This window comes from Cottoperca gobio, chromosome 21, assembly GCF_900634415.1.
Source record: "Cottoperca gobio chromosome 21, fCotGob3.1, whole genome shotgun sequence".
In the NCBI taxonomy this organism is placed as follows: domain Eukaryota; kingdom Metazoa; phylum Chordata; class Actinopteri; order Perciformes; family Bovichtidae; genus Cottoperca; species Cottoperca gobio.
In genome coordinates this window covers 13,563,555-13,583,165 of record NC_041375.1, presented here as the reverse complement: position 1 = coordinate 13,583,165, position 19,611 = coordinate 13,563,555, and the positions used below count along the sequence as shown (strand labels likewise).

General features: G+C 40.6%; 1 protein-coding gene across 1 annotated transcript in view; it reads left to right on the top strand.

Annotated features, from left to right (window-relative positions):
* xirp2b (xin actin binding repeat containing 2b) overlaps positions 1-19,611 on the top strand; it is a 37,513-nt gene that overhangs the window by 14,516 nt on the left and 3,386 nt on the right. Inside the window, 5 exon segments of the mRNA XM_029459402.1 lie at positions 8,335-8,463; positions 8,861-8,950; positions 9,191-9,248; positions 9,356-9,444; positions 10,515-19,610. Of these exon segments, the coding sequence (XP_029315262.1) occupies positions 8,338-8,463; positions 8,861-8,950; positions 9,191-9,248; positions 9,356-9,444; positions 10,515-19,610 (9,459 nt within the window). The 5' untranslated portion in view covers positions 8,335-8,337.

Sequence of the window (19,611 nt, the reverse complement as noted above, 5' to 3'; positions counted from 1 at the left end):
AGTCTGGGAAGCTGTAACTGCCTTCTAAATACTGTAAACTACTTCAGGTCTAAAATGAACATCTAATCTGTGCACAGCAGTATATATAGACTAGAGATTTTCTGTATTTCTGCCCTAAGCAACCACACCTGCATTATTTCATGTAAGTTGTAGTGGGAGAGATATGAGATCAGATTGTCAATTTGAAAATGAACATTGATGTTTTGAAGTCAGTTAAGGAATACTGCCTCCCAAGGATCTCTGCTTTCAGTTTTGTTTCTTGCCTTTTTAGCATTTTCCTCTCTTACGAGACTTTGATTTCAGCCCATAAGATGTTTTGATGTGAGGACCGGGCTGTGTATGAGAGGGTACCTCACTGCATGTTTCAAGCAGAAGGGTGGCACTGTCTCGATTTCAAACTCGTTCTACCTAATTTTCCAAAGAGGCAGCAGGAGAAGCACCTCCAGGCGCTTATTTGATTTGCAACAATATGAAAACCAAAGCAGAAGTATATTTGAGCCCTGTGGTGCCGATTAACAGCTAAGCGGTATATCCTCGACACTTTTTTTCTACTGCCCCCAGAGAGCATTTACATATATAAAGATAAAGAAGTACGCCTATTATTATCGATGACATGGTATCATTACTGTGTCCATGACAGTTAGGGAGCTCTAATCTTGCCAGGGTATTTTTTTGCAGATGATAAAACACATCACATATTTTATGTACAGTTCAGTATGTGACGCTGTGATTGTTTAAAGACAAGACTGCAGTTCTGAAAGTTACAAATCTCTCAGATGAATACCCTTTCTCCAACTGTCAGTGCACTTAGCATAGAGGAAATGCTTTTGATCCTCAGATTCATTGCTGTTAATTAATTATAGTTTATTAGAAAAATATCACAAATTCACATCACATAATAAGAAAAATAAGAATAGTAGTAGTCCATATTGAGCTTTTTGTTTTAATTTGGCCCACATGCACAACATACTTCACAATTGATTTGATGTTCGTCTAAATCTATTAAATCCACCGCTTTGGTCCAGAATAAACTCTCAACAACTATTAGATGGATTATTACGATATTTTGTACAGAGATTGATGAATTCTACTGACTTTTATGATCTCCTGACTTTAACTCTAGCGCCACCATAAGGTTTACCTTTTTCGTTTAATTAATTAAATGTGTTGACATGTAGGCTACTAGATTTGCCATGACATGTGGTACATATACATGTTGCCCAGAGGAAAACTCCTTCTGTTGCGCCACCAGCAGGTCAAAGTTTTGGCTTATCATGTAGAATATCTCAACATGTACTGGATGGATTAGCACAAAATCTTGTACAAACATTCATGACTCCAAGAAGATGAATCCTAATGACTTTGCTGACTCACTTTTCCTCTAGCACCACCAATTGTGGTTGTGAGTGAAATACTGTATCTCTATCAACTACTGGATGGATTGCCATGACATTTTGTTCAGATGTTCATGTTCCCCTGACGATATATTATAATACCTATGGTTATTCCCCGACTCTTTATCAATCAAGACGGTAAACATTATAGCTGCTAAACGTTGTCTTGTTAGTAAAGTAATTGTCAGAATGTTAGCACGCTGATGTTAACATTCAGCTCAAAGCACTGCGGTGTGTACGTACAGCCTCACAGAGCTGCAAGCAGGGCCCCAGAGTCTTAGTTTGATTTAGTGAAAGATGCAAAACATAAATCTTATTTCCTGCCCGTTATTTTCATTTGTCCATTTGTGTGTTTCATTATATCTCTAAGGACAAACAGATTGGAGTTGTCATTATCAGACTGGGAGGTTTGTGGATGTACTGTGTGCCTGACTGCTGTAAATGAGGTCTTGTAATGTTTTCCGTGGACCGCAGGAGACCCAGCTCATCAAAGATAATGGCCTTCCTGATAATGAACAAATTGCTTCCTCTCATATTTTCTCTCTCTACAGTAATAGAGTAAAAGCACCAATCAGCGTCATACAACGTTACATTATTTTACCCTTGCTGTGCTCTAAAATTGCATCTTCCATCTTCTAATTCAATTTGTTCAAAACTGGAATTATCTGTTCGCTCCTTCATTTCCCTTCACAGACCTCTCTATACAAACTAATCTTTTATTTGTGTCAGCTCTCAGACATGTATGTTTCGGTTGGGAATGGCTGGAGATGTGTGTCGCTCTCTTCAGTACTACCAGGTGGCCGGTGGTCAAAAGCACAACGTGATACTTTCTGTGTGTAGTAGAGGCCGCCACACACAGTGCAGTGACTGTGTGGAGCTTAAAGAAGCTGCTGCTACTCTACATGACGCCACAGTGTACAGACACTTTGGAGCTGCCTCATACCACTTCTTAAAATACAGCATATCATTCGTCTCTCACACCTGACATCATCTGTTAGGCTTGTTGGCCTTTATGGTAGATCTACGCTCTTCATCTCAGTTCATACATAACACGTTATACTCCTCCACTTGAGATAACCATAAGCTAAAGTAATAAGAAATGAATTTAGAAATGTCTGGAAGGAAATGAATCACAAGAAAAGTGATGCGCTATAACATGTGTACTTTTAGCTGGACAGCGGCAGTAAAAACAGTTAATAGTTCCTTTTTTGTGGGTTTTTAATCATCACTCTAAGTGTGAATTCAGTTAACGAATAATAAAAAAAAAGAACCTGCTCCAAAATTTTAAAAACCTTTCTTTGCAAGTGTGTGGATCCAAGAATCCTTGTGATTCATTGCCTCACTTTCAATGGCATATGGCAGAGATGTGGCTCATTGTCATGCAAGCCATGGTGCTATCTGCCTGTGGTCCGCATGCAGTGCTCACTGATGTGAGCTACACCAAGCCTCTACTGGGGAGAGGATCAAAATGAAAACACTGTTGGCAATATTTCAACAGCACAGAAACTGTGAATTACTGTATGTTCTATCCAAGTTACCCAAGCAATGGATGAAACCATACAGTTGAGATGAAATGTATATGAAAATGTATCGGCAGTTAGGCCATAGAGAGGTGATAGAACAGGAAGAGATGAGCAGCGTCCGTCATAATTCACTTTTATTGCAGATTTAATTAAGTGTTGTTATAAATTTGTGATACTGATGTCAGAGCTGTTAATTAGCAGTGGCCAATTTCTGCACATTTCTGAGATGACTGATGCACTTTGAACTGCAGAGGCAAACATTTGCATTGCAATTAATGTCAGGTGAATATTAACATTACATCTGAAACAATTGTTATTAATTTAATCACTAAACAAAGAACTGTGTGGAAATATTGCAGTCATAATTAACTTTTACACATGAAAGTGCTGCTTGATGCTTGTTTGTATTTTATTCATAATTTACCGTGGATAAATATAGCTATCATTAGGCTATGACATTATTTCATTGTAATTTCACTATTGCGTTTGACATCCAAAACTTATTTGTTTTCAGTATCGGCATCACAAACTTTGTCAGGCAAAAATGTCTGTCAGCCTTTTTAACTGTGAAATTTCCTTTGTTTCCTCGGGAAACTAATTAAACATTGTAAAGTCAACAGCTCAGAGGCTTCTCCTCTGGGCCTTCTCTCTTATTTAATCAGGAACTGTGACAAAGAGCTCACAGATATTTACAGCCACAGAGTGGGTGAGTAGTTGCGAGGTTGGAGTGAGGTTTACAAATTGACACTATAAGGCTCACCACCAAACACTTGTGTGGGTTGGCAATGAGCCAATATTTCTCAGGAGGGAACAGCCAGGTGTTTAGTGCCTTGCTTTAGGGCATGTAGAAGTATGTTATTGAGAAAGCAAAGAGAATGTACTCACACAGTCTGTCTTTTCTAATTGTTAATTATTGTCTGTTATTCACAAAACAATATGTGTTTGTTGTTCTGTCAGATTCCTGGGCATCATCCTTACACTCTGTATTGATTTAAATTACTAATGTTTTTACGTTTTTACTACGAGACATTAGCCATACAGTATTGACTAATATTGAATGTCATTTTCAGTAATAGTCAAGTAATTACTTTTTTAATTTTGGCTCTGTTTCCCCTTATGTATACTGTATTATGGAATAGACTGCATGTATAAATGCATAAACTGCACACTTCTTAGTAAAATGAATACATTTTTAGTTTTTTCTCTTTTTTAATGGGATTTGTTGAAAACCAGAAAAATATAAAGGCTTTCTAAACCTGTACTCCTGCACACAAAACTGTAAAACATAGTAATTTACCTATTCATTCTGAAGGCGTTCTGAATAGAGCCAAAGAAGTAGCGAAAGATGCTGCCACTAAAATATTTACTTTTCTCCCTGGCTAATATGTAAAAGGTGTGTGTGTGTGTGTGTGTGTGTGTGTGTGTGTGTGTGTGTGTGTGTGTGTGTGTGTGTGTGTGTGTGTGTGTGTGTGTGAGATAGAGATAGAGATAGAGATAGAGAAAACAAAAAATCTTTATTTTCCTTTCACCCTCACTGCATGACTTAACTCTGCTATGGATCACAGAGGACTGGCTTCAGGCTGAATAAAGCAGGGTCATCATGAAAAGAACATAAGACCTTGAATCACTGACACAAATGTTCAGATTTATTTTTTTAATCCTTTCTTGCTCTTGACTTTCATTATGATTAAAATGAGTGTGACTTCTATTACTCTGATCGTGACGGAGTAACGCCAGGATCCTATTAATCTACATTTAAAATGATCAGGAAGACAGGTGAACAGCAGCATTTGCATTTCAGTCTGGTGAGGTTTGGCAGGAGCAGGAATCCCAGAGTGTCTCTTTAAAACAGGTGGTCAATGGAAATGCAGGTATGAGTTACACATGTTGAGGATGAACGGGGTTGTGCAGATGCCTGCCAGACATGTCTGGTCTCCAAACACTGACACTAGCAGAGTCAGGCTGGCGCCACCGTCTCCAACTGGGCCAAACAGGAAGAGCTGGCTAGCTCGTCCACACTGTGAGGTGTTTCTTCCCGTATTTACGACCCCCTTAACCCTCCTCTCCTCAACAAATTGCATTACATCAATGAATCCATTTCATATCACCAGCAAAGCACAGCACACAGCCAATCCATTTCACCATAATTTACCGTCACTTGAATCAGCACCTGCCTGACATCCACTTTACACTGTTTAGGGATTAACAGAAGCAGTGAAAACTTCTCAGAGTGTTTACTGTGGATTTGTATGTGCATAATTTGGCATAAAATGACAGGCGGTAACAGCTGTAGGACTTTGCCATGCACTCGAAGCTATGATGATGAAACAGGGTGACCTGATTTATTAGTACACAAGAGTATGCCGAGGAGTCACAGGAAGTATTTCCATATGGATTTTCTGGGGACTTGACATTGGAGGCACGGAGGCCTCCCTCTCTAAAAAAAACACACCCCAGGCCCCTCTTTTGCAAGTGGGCGGAGGGTCCAAAATAAAATCAGCTGTCACTGTCTGCTTGCTGGACAGAGGTGAACACATTGTACTGGAGCTGGTCTCTAACACTGACTGGGATTTGCTTTTGGCTTGGAACAACCCTGCAGGCCGGGGGTGCAGTGGCCTTCGAGTGGGATTTTTACGTGCTGAGTTCATATTTTTATATTTCAATATCCTCCTTACCTGGTAGGTGAGTGGAATTTTGTAAAAAAAAAAAAAAACAAGTGAATGATTAATGCTTTTTAAATTATGTTTTTATGTTAATAATTTAGCATGCAAAAAGAAATGTAATGTATAATCTCCTTTTAATATCTGCAGAGAAAAACATAAAAGACTGGCACTGAATTCTTGATTGTACTCTAAAATGCATTAATATTGTCCTCATGTTGAGTGCACTTCCACTAAAAATAACGGATACAGAGGCAAAATATAAATCTTACGTTAGACTAAATGAACTCTGGATTTTTAGCTTAAGGAGAGATTAAATGTATTCTTCCAAAATAGATGGAGTTCTGAGCTGTTAGTACGAAGGCCAGTACCTCTAGGTGCCACGTTGCTCTACTTCCTCGTCTCCAGGCAAGACACGACATGAGGAATACTGCAGAGTATTTGCATGAAAATGCGCAAACACAAGGTCATCAATGTAGGCGATGGAAATGGAAAGGAAAGCTTTGACCTACCAGTTTTCCTCCATATTTCACTTAGCAACACGACCCTTCATGGTTAAGTTTAAAATAGGCTTGATTTATTTTTGCAACTACATGGCGCCTAGATTACTTCACTTTCTTGTTATTTGAGCTCTCACCCCGACCTATCGTGTCACGAGATATCCTCAGACTGTTGACAGATTGTTTTTTGGCTACAATTTTTAGTTCCTAACACAATAAGTCCCTTAAGACCCTAACTTTAATATACTGCAGTGCAGAATATTCCACTCCTAAAGTGTCACCGCTAAAGTCAAGATTTGAACAAATTGTTTTACCGTAAGTATATAGAATCATCTAATTGTAAGAGTTGTGTAATAAGTGGCTTTTCTGTCTTAACTGGTTGATTGGTTTACACAAACATACCAACCATTCCCCCGCGGCTAAAATAGATCATAAGGGACTAGTAGCTATAAATCAAATAGCAAAATAAATATGCCAATGGAAAGCAGCTAACCTAACAACAGTGCAATGCATCAATAGTTGTTATAAAAAAATGTTTTGCCATGAAATTACAGAGAGCAGCATTAATGACTTGCATCAGCCCACTATTCAGCTTAATTGTGTTTAATTTTTAGCTATCTGTAACTGATTCAAAAGATTTGATCTGATTTGAGGTTTCGTTCAGTCTGTACTTTATTGAGGTTTCAATACTTAGGAAAAGGATATGTAGTGATTAAAAATGTCATTTGCTGGCAGAAATGTTATTATATATGTGAAATATCATCTTGTGTCACCAGTCTGGTAGCTTTTGCTGACAATATTCTTGATATTACAATGATTTAGATATACACATAGCTTCAATTCATGCTAATTCACCACAGAGCAGAGCTGAGATGGGTTTTTTATGCTGTTAGCCTTCAGAGTAATGGATAGTCTTATTTTGATGCTGTACTTTTTTCAAACATCAAAACAGTCTGTATTCATATTTCATTCTCTTATTTGCATCAGCACATTTATATCCACAAGTGAACTGAGGTGTGAATACTTTAAATGTGCAAACATAGACGAAAATGTCAGCAACTGGCCGGATATGGAGTCTGTGGATGTCAATGTTTAGAATAATTAATAATCACACGGACTGTCTTTTCAGCAGATTATAATACCCTGCAGGTCAACAACGATGTTCCTTTGGTTCTCGAGTGTTGGTTGATGCAATTCCAGGCAAAAAGTCTAATTATGTCTGACTTGAAAAATCTTAATGACTATTATTACTACTTCCTGTATGATCCCCTAAACCCCATAATACATTTCTGAACATTGGAAATATAGTAATTGGAAATTGGAAGTATAGTTTAGCATACAAATATCACAAATGTGATTAAAAAAAACAAGAGCACAAACCTAAAGGGATCTAAACCGCTTTGCCGTGCAGTTTAATTGCATGTGATTAAAGATTAAGTATGGTGCTACCTCTTAATAACTAAATATAACACCTGTGAGAAGCATTTTATTGAAAAGTTTATTGGTTATTTGTGCCATAGCTGCTTGCAGCGCAAGTTGAACCAGGGCAGGACTTCCTGAAGAGATATAAACCAGAGGAACAGGATTCACTCTGTGGACTCAGAGGTCATCCCACTGACCCACTGTGAGGCCGTGTACCAGCCAGCTGTTTCCAAGCAAGCAGATAGCACCATCCCAAGCAGGGTACTGAAGTTTGTGCATGGACATGTATTGTTTCTACTACAACAGGTAGCTGCAGTACCTGCCAGAGCTGCCTGCATTAAAAATGAATATTTGTGTAATTAGAAGCCAAGTTGCTGAAGCTCACTTTCCTGTTGTACGCTGTAGAGTTTATGCTTTAGCTGCTGCGAGGCATCCAGGATTGCACAGTAGCTGTTATTGTCACCATTATCTCTGTTGTTGTCTTCTAGTATTAGTGGAGATGATGACAATTTTGCAGCTGGGGAAAGGGGTCAATAGTCTATACTATAAATAAAGGGAAAACATGAGACTCCCCTCAAAGGTCAGAACATAGAGAACGGTTGCAAAGGTTCTTTCTTTGAAAGCGCTCTCACAATTCCTTATGTAAATTTGAAACTATTACATGAACAGTACATAATGTGAGTTTGATTCTTTGAGAGAGCAAGAAGCACGTAGCATTAGCTGCACCACGTTTGATGAAGGCCGGCCTGCACTGCAGAACAGTCCTATTAAACCTCAGATTGATTTCAGGTCATGTAGAAGTGGAGGCCGCTAATGATATTTCCTGCTTCATTAGGTCATGGAAGAGTCGGAGGTCTGTTCCCTGCCTGGGGGACTTGCCAGTGTGAGGAAACAATTTGAGACCCAGGAAACCTCCACATCACACAATGTAACCCAGTTCCATTTTCATCACAGAACTGTGCAGGTACACATGTAGAACACAATATAATTATGAATGAGGTTGAAAGAATGAAAGAGATAGACCTGATAGAAACTTCACAATGCAGTGGAAAATAATCGTATTTCCTATTTTGCTCTAGTACAGTGTGAGTGAACAGCTTGACACATTCTTTGTCATCTTGCTTCCATCTGTGATTAGTCATTTCAAACTGCATTGAGCAATCTGGTCGAGCATCTTCTCTGCATGTTATTCAGTCATGTACTATTAAGCTTTGGCTGGTGGAGTAACTGGGAGTGGAGTAAACACATCTGTGGGAAGGGGGGCAATATGTTGAAGCGAGACTGAAATAATTATCTCTGTGTTTGTGAGTTATGCACACATTTGTCACTGTATTTGACAACCACTGACTTCATCTTCACAGGAAATGTCGAACTCTGAGATGACATTGTCAACCAGCAGCAGGCAGGTTGTCCAAGGCAGTGAGCAGCTACATTTCAACCAAGAAGCGATGGTATTGAACTTTTTCTGTTACTGTGTTACTTGCAGGCAGAGCGAGTAGGCTTTGCTAATGAGCACAAACTCTTGAATTCTTTGTTGGTTAAAAACTGTGACTGATTAGAATCAATCCTATTTGTGTAATTAATGTTTGTTTAGGAGTCTCTGAGTAAACATTACATTTAGTGGAAAACATTTGAATTTCAGTTTTTTATCATCACTATCTTTTTTTCCATTTCTCATTTTGAATATTTAGGTGTCTTACAGCGACAGTAACTTGGCATCCAGTTATGAAAACTATCAAAATGAAACAGGTGGGATATTGTTTGGATATTTTTATTTTTATTCTCTGCCATATACACTGTCCCAGCCTGACTAATTTAAGGTCTGCCTTTATTCTTGTGTCTGTGCTGACTTTTAGAAGAGGAGTTTCCCAGGTACACTACAAAAGAACTGAGGGACCGCTTTGAAAAAACAATAGAAGACGCTGCTCCACAAAAACCAGTTAAAGTAAGCATTTCCATTTCACTTGAAATAGGCAAGAGTATTGAAAATATGAAGGGACAGGATATTTAATTTAGGGTAAGTATAATTGCAGACAGTTAATATAGTATATTAATTAAAGATGCAATGCTTAAGATTATAGTCTCGGTTGATTTGGCGACACTTGTGGTTACCAGTGGTAACAGAACGTGTGGTTAAAGGTGGAGTCTGCAATTCTAGGTAAAGATTGTGGATATTTGAACTCAAACACCAAACAAATACATCCCTCCTGTCAGTGCTCCTTCAGAACGTAAATATCTGCCAGATTTAGCGTCTGTCTCGCTCCCACTGCCAATCTCTTTATACATTTATGGCCTTGGAATAGTGTTGTGGAAACAAACAAAGTGGCTCAGCCTGAGCCGCTTTGTTTGTTTCCCATTTACAGAGCCAGGGCTGTGTGTAAACATGAGATTTTATTTTCAGTGCACAGAACGGACCGTGAATTTGACAAAAAGTGTATTGGATTAGAATCGCAGACTCCACCTTTAAATATGACAGCACACATTCCTTTAGCACCTACACCTTAGATACAGAAGAACTACTTGTATATCTTAGTCACCTAACATTAAAAACAATAACGCTGGATCACATACATGCATTGCTTCCTGTGAATCCTTCATCTGTGTGAGGATCATTTGAATCCAGTGTGTTCATCCAACAATGACATTTCTATATAGAGAGGTAATAACAATATAAATACACCAAATTGCTACTGCTTGAAATGTGATGTCCACGAATAGTATTTGACTTCATGTCAATTTTAAGGATTATAACTTTCACTCATCATAGGGATTTATTGATTTGTGGATGTAAGAAGCATAATAAGAAAGAAACTTATTCACACAGTACCATTAACCTTAGATTGATAAGTGTTCTAATGTGTAGGCCTATTCATGTTTTATGATACGTTTTTACACTTTATCTGAAAAACGTGTTACAAAAAGGTGAAATGTAATGAACATATAACTCTGTTATGGGGTAATGTGATGGATCTTTGAGTTATTCACCCTCAAATATAATTTTTGTTCCTTAAAAAGATTGGACGTGATATCAATCGATCTAAGTGGTCCGCAAATGTGACGCAAAACAACACTAGTGAGGTGTATGAAGCATCCGCTACTGAAGCAGCAGAAGACTCATCAGATGAAATGATGGATTATGCCGACTTTCCACCCCCGCCACCTGATGATTCTGACTATCTTCCACCCCCGCCTCCAGACTTACTAGAAATGTCATCATACAGTGAAAATATTCCAGCGTGCAATTACTCACCTGAGCCTCCAGAGCAGGCAAAACCCTCCAAATACCCACTCAACAAAGACGCTTTTTCCAAACAGAGGAGTATGTGTGAGCTGAAACGTCTTTACAAGCACATTCATCCTGAGGTTCGTAAGAATATAGAGAGGGAGTATTACAGTGATTACAATGAAACTGAGAACAACCAGTTAGAGAACCAGGAGTACATTTATGAGGATGATGGTGGTAGTCCCGATGATATCAACGATGAAGAATACATAGAATGGGAAGAGATTCTCCCCGGGGAGGTGCAGGCGATGCGATGGATGTTTGAGAATAAGCCACTGGACACAATTAAAGATGAAACTCCTGACGAGGACGACGACAACAACAAAATAACTGAACAGGAAATGATTCTTGGAAAAGATGTGGGACGTACAGCATGGATGTTTGAGACCAAGCCAATGGATGAGCTGAGTTCATCCAATATCAACTCGACAGAATATAAAAATAAATTCAACAAATTTAATAAAGGAGATGTACGGGCTGCTGCGTGGTTGTTTGAAAACCAGACAATGGACACTTTAAATAAAATGCATAAGGAGGAGGATTTAACTAAAGAGGTTGTTTTCACTGAGGAGGATGGAAATGCTACCATTTACATGGTTGACAATAAGTACATGGAAAGTCTTGGCCACACTGAAACCATTGACGAGAGCCACCTGTTGAGTCTGAGGTCAGTGTTGGAGGAAATTCATGGAGAAGTGAAAACTGTTACGAGCACTTTTGACACTCAGTTTAAATGCATCATTATGGGACAAGCAAGCCAAATGCTGGAGATTAAGTCTGTGCGTAAAATTGAAAGTGAATTGGAGAACTCCATTGCTTCACGTTGGCTTTTCGATACCCAACCCTTGGACATGACAAACAGAGAACCTACATCTTTGAAACTTGTGTGTAGTCTTTCCATGGAGGACAGCAATAAGGGAGACTGGGGCAGGTGGTTGTTTGAGATAAAGACATTGGGTTCTCTCAATGAGTGGGAAAGCTCAATAATGGAGAATAAAGAGATTACTGGAGCTGATGTGCGCAAGCACTGCTTAGTGTTTGAAACCCAGCCAATGGATTCTCTGAAGGATGACTCCAATGCAAGACCACAGTCTATTGAAGACATTATCGGGGGCAATGTTAGATCTGCAAGGCACTTTTTTGAAAGCAGCCCTCGAGCAGAGAGGAAAGCTCTCCCTGAGGTCGGAAAAATACAAAAAACAACAGTAAATGAAGACATGAAAGGAGATGTGAGACACCAAAAGTGGCGCTTTGAGAGTCAACCTTTAGAGCACATAAGAGAGGAGAAGAAAGAGGTTACTCGCACTGTGAATGTTAAGGACGACCTCTCACAGGAGGATGGCACTAGTTTCAGTGCAGATGTTCGCAAGAACTGCTGGGTATTTGAGACCCAGCCAATGGATACTTTAAAAGACGATTCAAATACTCAGCCACTGATAAAAGAGGACATTATTGCAGGTAACGTGAGATCAGCCAGGAATTATTTTGAGACAATTCCAGCTGAGGAGTTGAAGGAGCTTGCAGAGGTGGGCAAACTGAAAAAAACAGTAGCATTGAATGAGGAGAGGGGCGATGTCAGACATCAGAAATGGCAATTTGAAAGCCAACCCCTGGAGCAGATCAGACAGGAAAAGAAGGAAGTCATCCGAACGATCGATCTGGAAGAAATTGACAGAGTTGACGTCTCAAACTACAAGCAAATATTTGAGAGCACGGATTTAAACTGGAGTGATGAATCTCAAAAGATTCTCATAGAGGGTGTAACATCTGGTTCTGTGAAATCAAATAAAAACCTGTTTGAGTCTAATTCGCTGTATGCCATGCAAGACAGCTCAGGGCACTTCCATGAGGTGAAAACTGTGCGGCGTGAAGAGGTTGTGAAAGGAGATGTAACGACGTGCAAGTGGATGTTTGAAACCAGACCAATCGACCAGTTTAATGAAAGCATTGATAAATACCAAATTATCAAGGGCATATCAAAACAAGAAATAGAGTCTGGTGATGTTAAAACAGCAAAGTGGTTGTTTGAAACACAGCCTCTTGATGCTATTAAGTACTTCAGCAATGTTGAAGATGAAGAGGTTGTGGGGACAAGTAGGAATCTTGATGTCATGAAGGGCGATGTGAAAACCTGCAAGTGGCTATTTGAGACAAAACCAATGGACTGCATGTATGAAAGAACAGAGGTAAAGGGTGAAGATGAATCTGAAGAAATGCAAAAAGGAGACGTCAAAACCTGCACATGGCTTTTTGAGACACAAGCACTCGATACTATCCACGATGAGACACAGACCATTCTGAAAACATGCACTGTCGATGAAGAGGACATTAGAGGAAAGGATGTGAGAACGGCTTGTTTCCTCTTTGAGACCGAGAACCTGGAGGACCTCACTGGGGAGGAGACGGGCTCTTTTAAGCGTGTCACTGAGATAGACATTTCGTCTGGAGACGTGTCTGGGATGAAGTACATTTTTGAAAACCAAACATCCAATATGACTTCTACATCTGATGAAGTAATGCAAAAGCTCAAGAGAGTTCAGACCGAAGACATACAAAAAGGAAACGTGGTGAACTGCAAATGGCTCTTTGAAAACCAGTCAATAGATACAATTCACGATAGCCAAGAGGAATTTATGAGCAGCCGCTCAGTGAATGATGTACAAGGAGGAGATGTAGATAAGGGGCGTTTCATTTTTGAGACCTACTCCTTAGATGAAATTCAGGAGACGGACATAGAGCTGATGAAAATGCGAAAAATTGTGCGCGATGCAGATGAAAAGGGTGATGTGAGAAATTACACCATGATGTTTGAAAATCAGCCCCTTTACGCCATTCAGGACAAAGAGGGCCTTTACCACGAGGTCACCACCGTCACAAGCGAAGAAGTAACACGAGGAGATGTCGTTGGAACCCGCTGGAAGTTTGAAACCAAGCCCCTTGACGCAATCAAGGACACAGATGAGGTTTATATCATTAAATCTGTCACACAACAGGATGTGCAAAAAGGTGATGTCACCTCTGCAAAGTGGAAATTTGAGACACAACCTCTTGACAGGATCGCTGAAGAAGAGAAGGCTTTCATAAAAACTGTGGATGATATTCAGGGAGGCAATGTTAGGATGAACAAAGATCGTTTTGAGTCTGACGCACTGTCACAGGAATCTGTTAGAACAGTTAATGTGAGTGAAATACAAAAAGGTGATGTCAGGTCTGCGAAATGGAGATTTGAAACCCAGTCCATTGACAAAATAAGAAGCATGAGCTCTGAAAATCTGATTGAAACCGTTAAAAAGGAGGAGGTTGAAAAAGGAGATGTTAAACATTCAGTCTGGCTCTTTGAGAAGAATCCTCTCGATCACATTAAAGAGGTAGATGAGAACGAAGGTACAACCATAACATCACAAGAGGAGGTTTCCGAAGCGGATGTAAAGACAAGAACGTGGCTTTTTGAAACAACACCATTTGATGACTTTAATGGGACAAAAATGGAGAAGACTGAAATCCTGGGCAAGAGTGTCAAGGGAACTCTTGAGGAACTTTATAGTCAGAAAATGGTGAAGTCGGAGGGAATACTCATTGAAGCTGATGAAATAGGCGATGTTAGGATGGCAAAATACCAGCTAATGAATAAGCAGGCTCCGGAAATTCAACGAGAGGATGTTATCAGTGGAGATCTGCAGACTATTATGATGAACCTGCTGAACAGACAGGAAAGACAGGAGCAGCAGATAGTCATAGATTCGGAAGAGAAGGGTAATATCAGTTCTACATTGCATCAACTATTCAACCAAGAGAGAGACAGCAGTATTGAAAGGGAGGAAATATTACGAGGTGACATTCGAGAAGCTATAAACAACCTTTTTGATGAGAGCGGTTCAGCTAAACGTGGAATACTCATCCAGGAGGACGAGAAAGGAGATGTGCAGATGACGTTATATTCCCTTCTCAATAAAAATAATAATGTTAATGTTGAAAAAGAGGACATTGTAGGAGGGGATATAAAGAGTGCTCTTCAAAGCCTGTCCAGCTCAGACAAGACTGATCAGGCAATGAAGATAAGGGTAGATGAGGCTGAAAAAGGAAATGTCAACTTTTACTCCACATGCATCGAATCTGGGGCTCTCGACTACCTTAAACAGCTCCACGTAGAAGCTGATGAGACTCTGTCTGATGGAGCAGAAAAAGAGAAGATCGTTGGAGGCGACATCAAGGGGACTAAACTCATCCTCGGCCGCCATCAAACGCAAATTGAACGTACAGTGGAGGATGTTGTACCCGGTGATGTTCACAACACGGTAAAGGTTTTCATGTCAGAGCCAACCCTCTTGGAAAGACTCCAAAGGGAGGAGATAGTCAAAGGCGATTTAAAAGCTGCTATGAATTCATTGTCTGAATCAGCGAATCAGACAGTTGTTGTAGAGAAAGAGGAGGTGGTGAAAGGCAACATACCGAAAACCCTGCAATGCCTAAAGAGAGCTCAAACGCGGTATAAGGAGGTGGAGAAGCCAGATATCATACGGGGAAATATTAAAGGAGCTCTAAGATCTCTTGAGATATCATCAACAACCAGAGTTGAAGCTGTTGTCGAGGATTTCGTTTCTGGAGATGTGAGGGCCACACTGAAATCTCTGGAGCTGGCAAAGCAAGCGGTGAAGGAAGTTGAAAAGGAAGAAATTGTGAGGGGCGATATTCGCACAGCAATGCAAAGTCTGCACGATGCCTCCAGTGAGAAGAGGATGTGTCAACAGGGAATAGACGTTCAGGGAGACGTCAGGGGAACGATTCAGCTCTTAATGGAGCCTCCGCCTTCACCGAGGATGGAAAGGAGCCCAAGCCTCGAGCGTGACGTTAAGGGCGATGTGAAGATGTCAATTAAGTCATTATATGAGATGCAGGAGCAATCCCAGCTGGATAAAGAAGAAGTGATAAAGGGGGATGTTAAAGGCACTATTAAATCGCTGTTGGAAACAGCTCAACGGGAAGCTCCCAAAGTCAGAATTGGATCATACAGGAGAGTTCGAGTCAAGCAGAGCCCTCCAGTTAAAAATGTAAATGCTGATGCACAGAGGAACATACAAAAGATAAAAACAGCTCATTCAGTTGAAACATCAAATCATTCCATTTCTAATACAACTGATAATGTGAGAACAATGTCATGTACTGTGGAGCAGTCTGCTCAGCAATCAACAACTACGGTGGAGCATAAAACGATTACGCAAAACCACGGCATCAAAACATTAAAGACTGAGTTTCGTAATCTAAAGTCGAAGGGAAAGGGAATGAAAAAACTAGATAAAACCAAAGTAAAGATGGATGATTACATCCTTAAACTACAAGCGTCAGAGCCTGATCTGCCACTCCCACCTCCACCTCCACCAGTGTCAGACGCTGACCTTCCTCCTCCTCCTCCTCCTCCTCCTCCTCCTGCCTCACTTGATTCTGACATTGATCACCTTCCTCCTCCACCACCACCAATCACCAGTGAGCAGGACTTCCTCCCACCTCCTCCATCTCAACAAGAACTGGAGAGCATGCCAACACAGGAAATGTATACTTCACCAGCAAAAGCAAAAAAGATGACGGTCAAAAAAGTGAAATCACCCTTTCTACACCAAGTCCCGAAGTTGGAGCCAAAAATGGAATTCAGTGACACACAACAGGTTGAGGTTACATCGGAGAAAGTGGTAGAAATGAGCCAAAACCGATCCAAAACAACAACACACACATCAAAATCAGTTTCATATGAAATCCCTCCACCGCCTGAGTCACCACAGCCACTAAAGATGGTTTACTCCTCTCCTGTGAAGTTCACCCCTCCACCCTCCCCTCCGCCTTTCATGAGAGCGAAAATGAGTAGATTTAACACTCCATTAATTAAAGCAGAAGGAAAGTACCGGAAGCTAGTGGAGGAAAACACCCCCCCAAACACTCCAACACCCACTTACATACATGACTCAGTTACTGCTGCTCTTGAAATGCTTTCCACCAGCGAAAAGGGACAGTCAAATAACAACGCATCAGAAATCTCACAGGACAGAGCTGAAAATGCCACATTGAGTGTTCATTCAGACTTCCTATCATGTGATTTATCCAAGCATAGCGTAGTCTCAAATATCACCCAGAGCAATTTCAGCGCCAGCCAAGAGAAAATCCTCTTAGACTCAACAGTTATATCTTCTGCCAAACAGCAAATTGTCTCTAATGAGACTTCTGAGGTTGTCTCTGTTCAAAATACCTCACCTGTCTCAGCTGTTAGACAACAGATGCATACGACTACACAGAAAACTGTTTCCTCCAAGCAGTCTGTTCAGTCTGTCATGGCTGACAGAGTCCAGACCTCAACCACTGATGTCGCAACAATTGAAAACATGGTAGCTGACAGAAAGAAAGATTCCAAAAATCAGAAAACAAAGAGCTCCAACAAGTCAGAAGACAAAAATGAAGATGAAATGCATTCTGATGAAAGCCATACAAAGGAGAATGTAAAATCAAGCAAATCTGAGAAAAGAATCAAAAATGTAAAGGAGTCCAAATCACTACTGAGTGATAACAAGAAGAAAGCTGATCCTTCTCCTACCAAGAGCCAAGACAACGTTTCCGATGAGCCAATGCAAACAGAAAAGGCAACTACCAATACAAATGGAAAGGCAGGCAAACCAAACCAAAAAGGGAAAAAGAACAATAAGCAAGAAAAGCAAGTAGTAACAAAAATGTCCAGTGATAGTGAGAAACAGAGTGTTTCACAAGATGTCAAGGTGGAAGTGAAGGAAGCTACTGAGGTGAAAGTGATCATTGATGCTGAAGAAGTAAAGACAGAGTCAAAGCAGGGGCTTAAGAAAGGTACTTCCTCCCCTGTTGCTGCCTCCACACCTGTTGTTACTGTTAGTTTAACTGACAGCAAACCAGAAACTCCAACTCCAGCAAAAAAGAAAAAGAAGTCCAAAAAGTCTAAAGGGGGTGCACAGTCAAGTCAAGGTAAAGAGATTTCCACAGAATCAAAGACAGCTGTTGTAGAAACCAAGACAGCAACGTCTGAAAAATTCCACCAAACTCAGGAAACAATTGCAGTTGCCCAGATTCATAAAAGTATAAAGGAAGAACAGATTCAAGTCAAGAGAGAAGTCATTAGCACAGAAAGTAAAGAAATTCTGAATTCCAAGCAACAGAAAGCTGTTCAAAAGCAAGTGAAGGGATCTCAAAAAAAGAAAGAAGTGACAATTATTCAGCAGAGCGCAGAAGAACCACCACAAGAAAGTAGAGATGTCCCAATTACAGTGACAGACGAGTCAGAGCAAAGTGAACGGGTAAAGTCCACTGCAGGGAGAACAGAGGATTCTCAGAGGCGGGAGGTCCAAGTGTCAATGTCTCATATCACAGAGAAACAAAGAGTTTCAAAAAAGACTGATTCTAAATCTGTGAAGACTCTGCTCAATACAGTTCCAGATTGGCTCATGAGTTCAGAAACAACGTGTGAACTGGAAGGATCTGTGTTGGAAAGTGATGCTCAACAAAGCGAAGACATTATTTCACGTCTGAGGAAACTAGCAGAGGCTAAACTAGTGCATCTAGAAGATAATGAGACAATGGAGAAACATGAGTGTGAGCCAGTTTCTGAGAGATCTGTTTCCGGTGGGGCAACGGCAAGAATATCCAAGATCAGTATAGGTTCTGCCAAAATTGAGAAACAAACAAAGAAGAAGACCTCCCATGAAAGACGGAAAGAAGAAGCGAGTCAGTGCAAGTCTGTTGACCTTCGGGCTCCCTCGCCTTTACTGAGGATGCGTTCTCCCTCACCAACGTTTATCACCATCGAATCCACACGAAGAACTGACTCACCCCAGAGAGTTACTCCATCACCTACCCTGCTGCATAGGCCACCCACACCTCCCACACCGCCGCCACGCAGGTGTGACACCCCGACATCACGGCTCACTAGAATCACACCCTCTCCGACTTTTGACAGAGCGGAAAATTTGGCTCGACTCAAAGACACGACAGCCAAACTCTCTCGTGGCGTCACCCCACCACCGATACTTCCCCAGCAAATCTCAGAGAGGAAATCTGAGATTGTGGAATCACCTGCGTCGTTCCATCGACAAATCAAAATTGAGTCCCAACTTGTGGAGGGTTCAGGAATATCGATCGCAACAGAAAAGCCCAAGAAGAGTTTACCAGGGGAGGCTGAGCAGGCTGATGTAAATTATGCACATGTAGAAGAAGATCAAGATAATATTTCAGAGGGTTTGAATGCAAATGAAATACAAATTGAGTCTGAGTCCCACATGCCTTTGTGTCAAAATGACCCAGATCTTATTGATGCTTCAGATATTTCTGAGGAATCATCCGTTTCTGTCAAGGAAAAGAGAGAGTTTTTTGAGGAAGCTCAGAAGGCTAAAATTAATAAGACCTATGTGCGAAAGGAGCCTATTGCTATTCCTGAAAGACTTGGCCCAGACATGGAAGACTGTGAGGAAGAAAATAAGAACAAAGAAAAAGATGAGCTTCCCATGGCAGACTTGTACGGTCTTGTAAACAAATTTGAATCACCAGAAGATAAATTATTTATCAGAAAAGAGCTTATCCCGCTCACAGAGTGGCTCCACGATGACTCTGAAAGCACAGATTGTGACAAAGAGAAAGTAGACATCCTGGAACAGGAAATGCCAACTTTTGACATCCAGACTATTAAAAATGTTTTTGAACTGGGTGAGGGAAGTTCCTCATTCAGAGAGGAGAAAAGGGATCGGGAGGAGACTTTGTCAAGCCTGAGTGAAACAACAGCAGACACTTCAAAGCTGGAAAGTACCCTAGAGACAAAGAGAGGCTCAC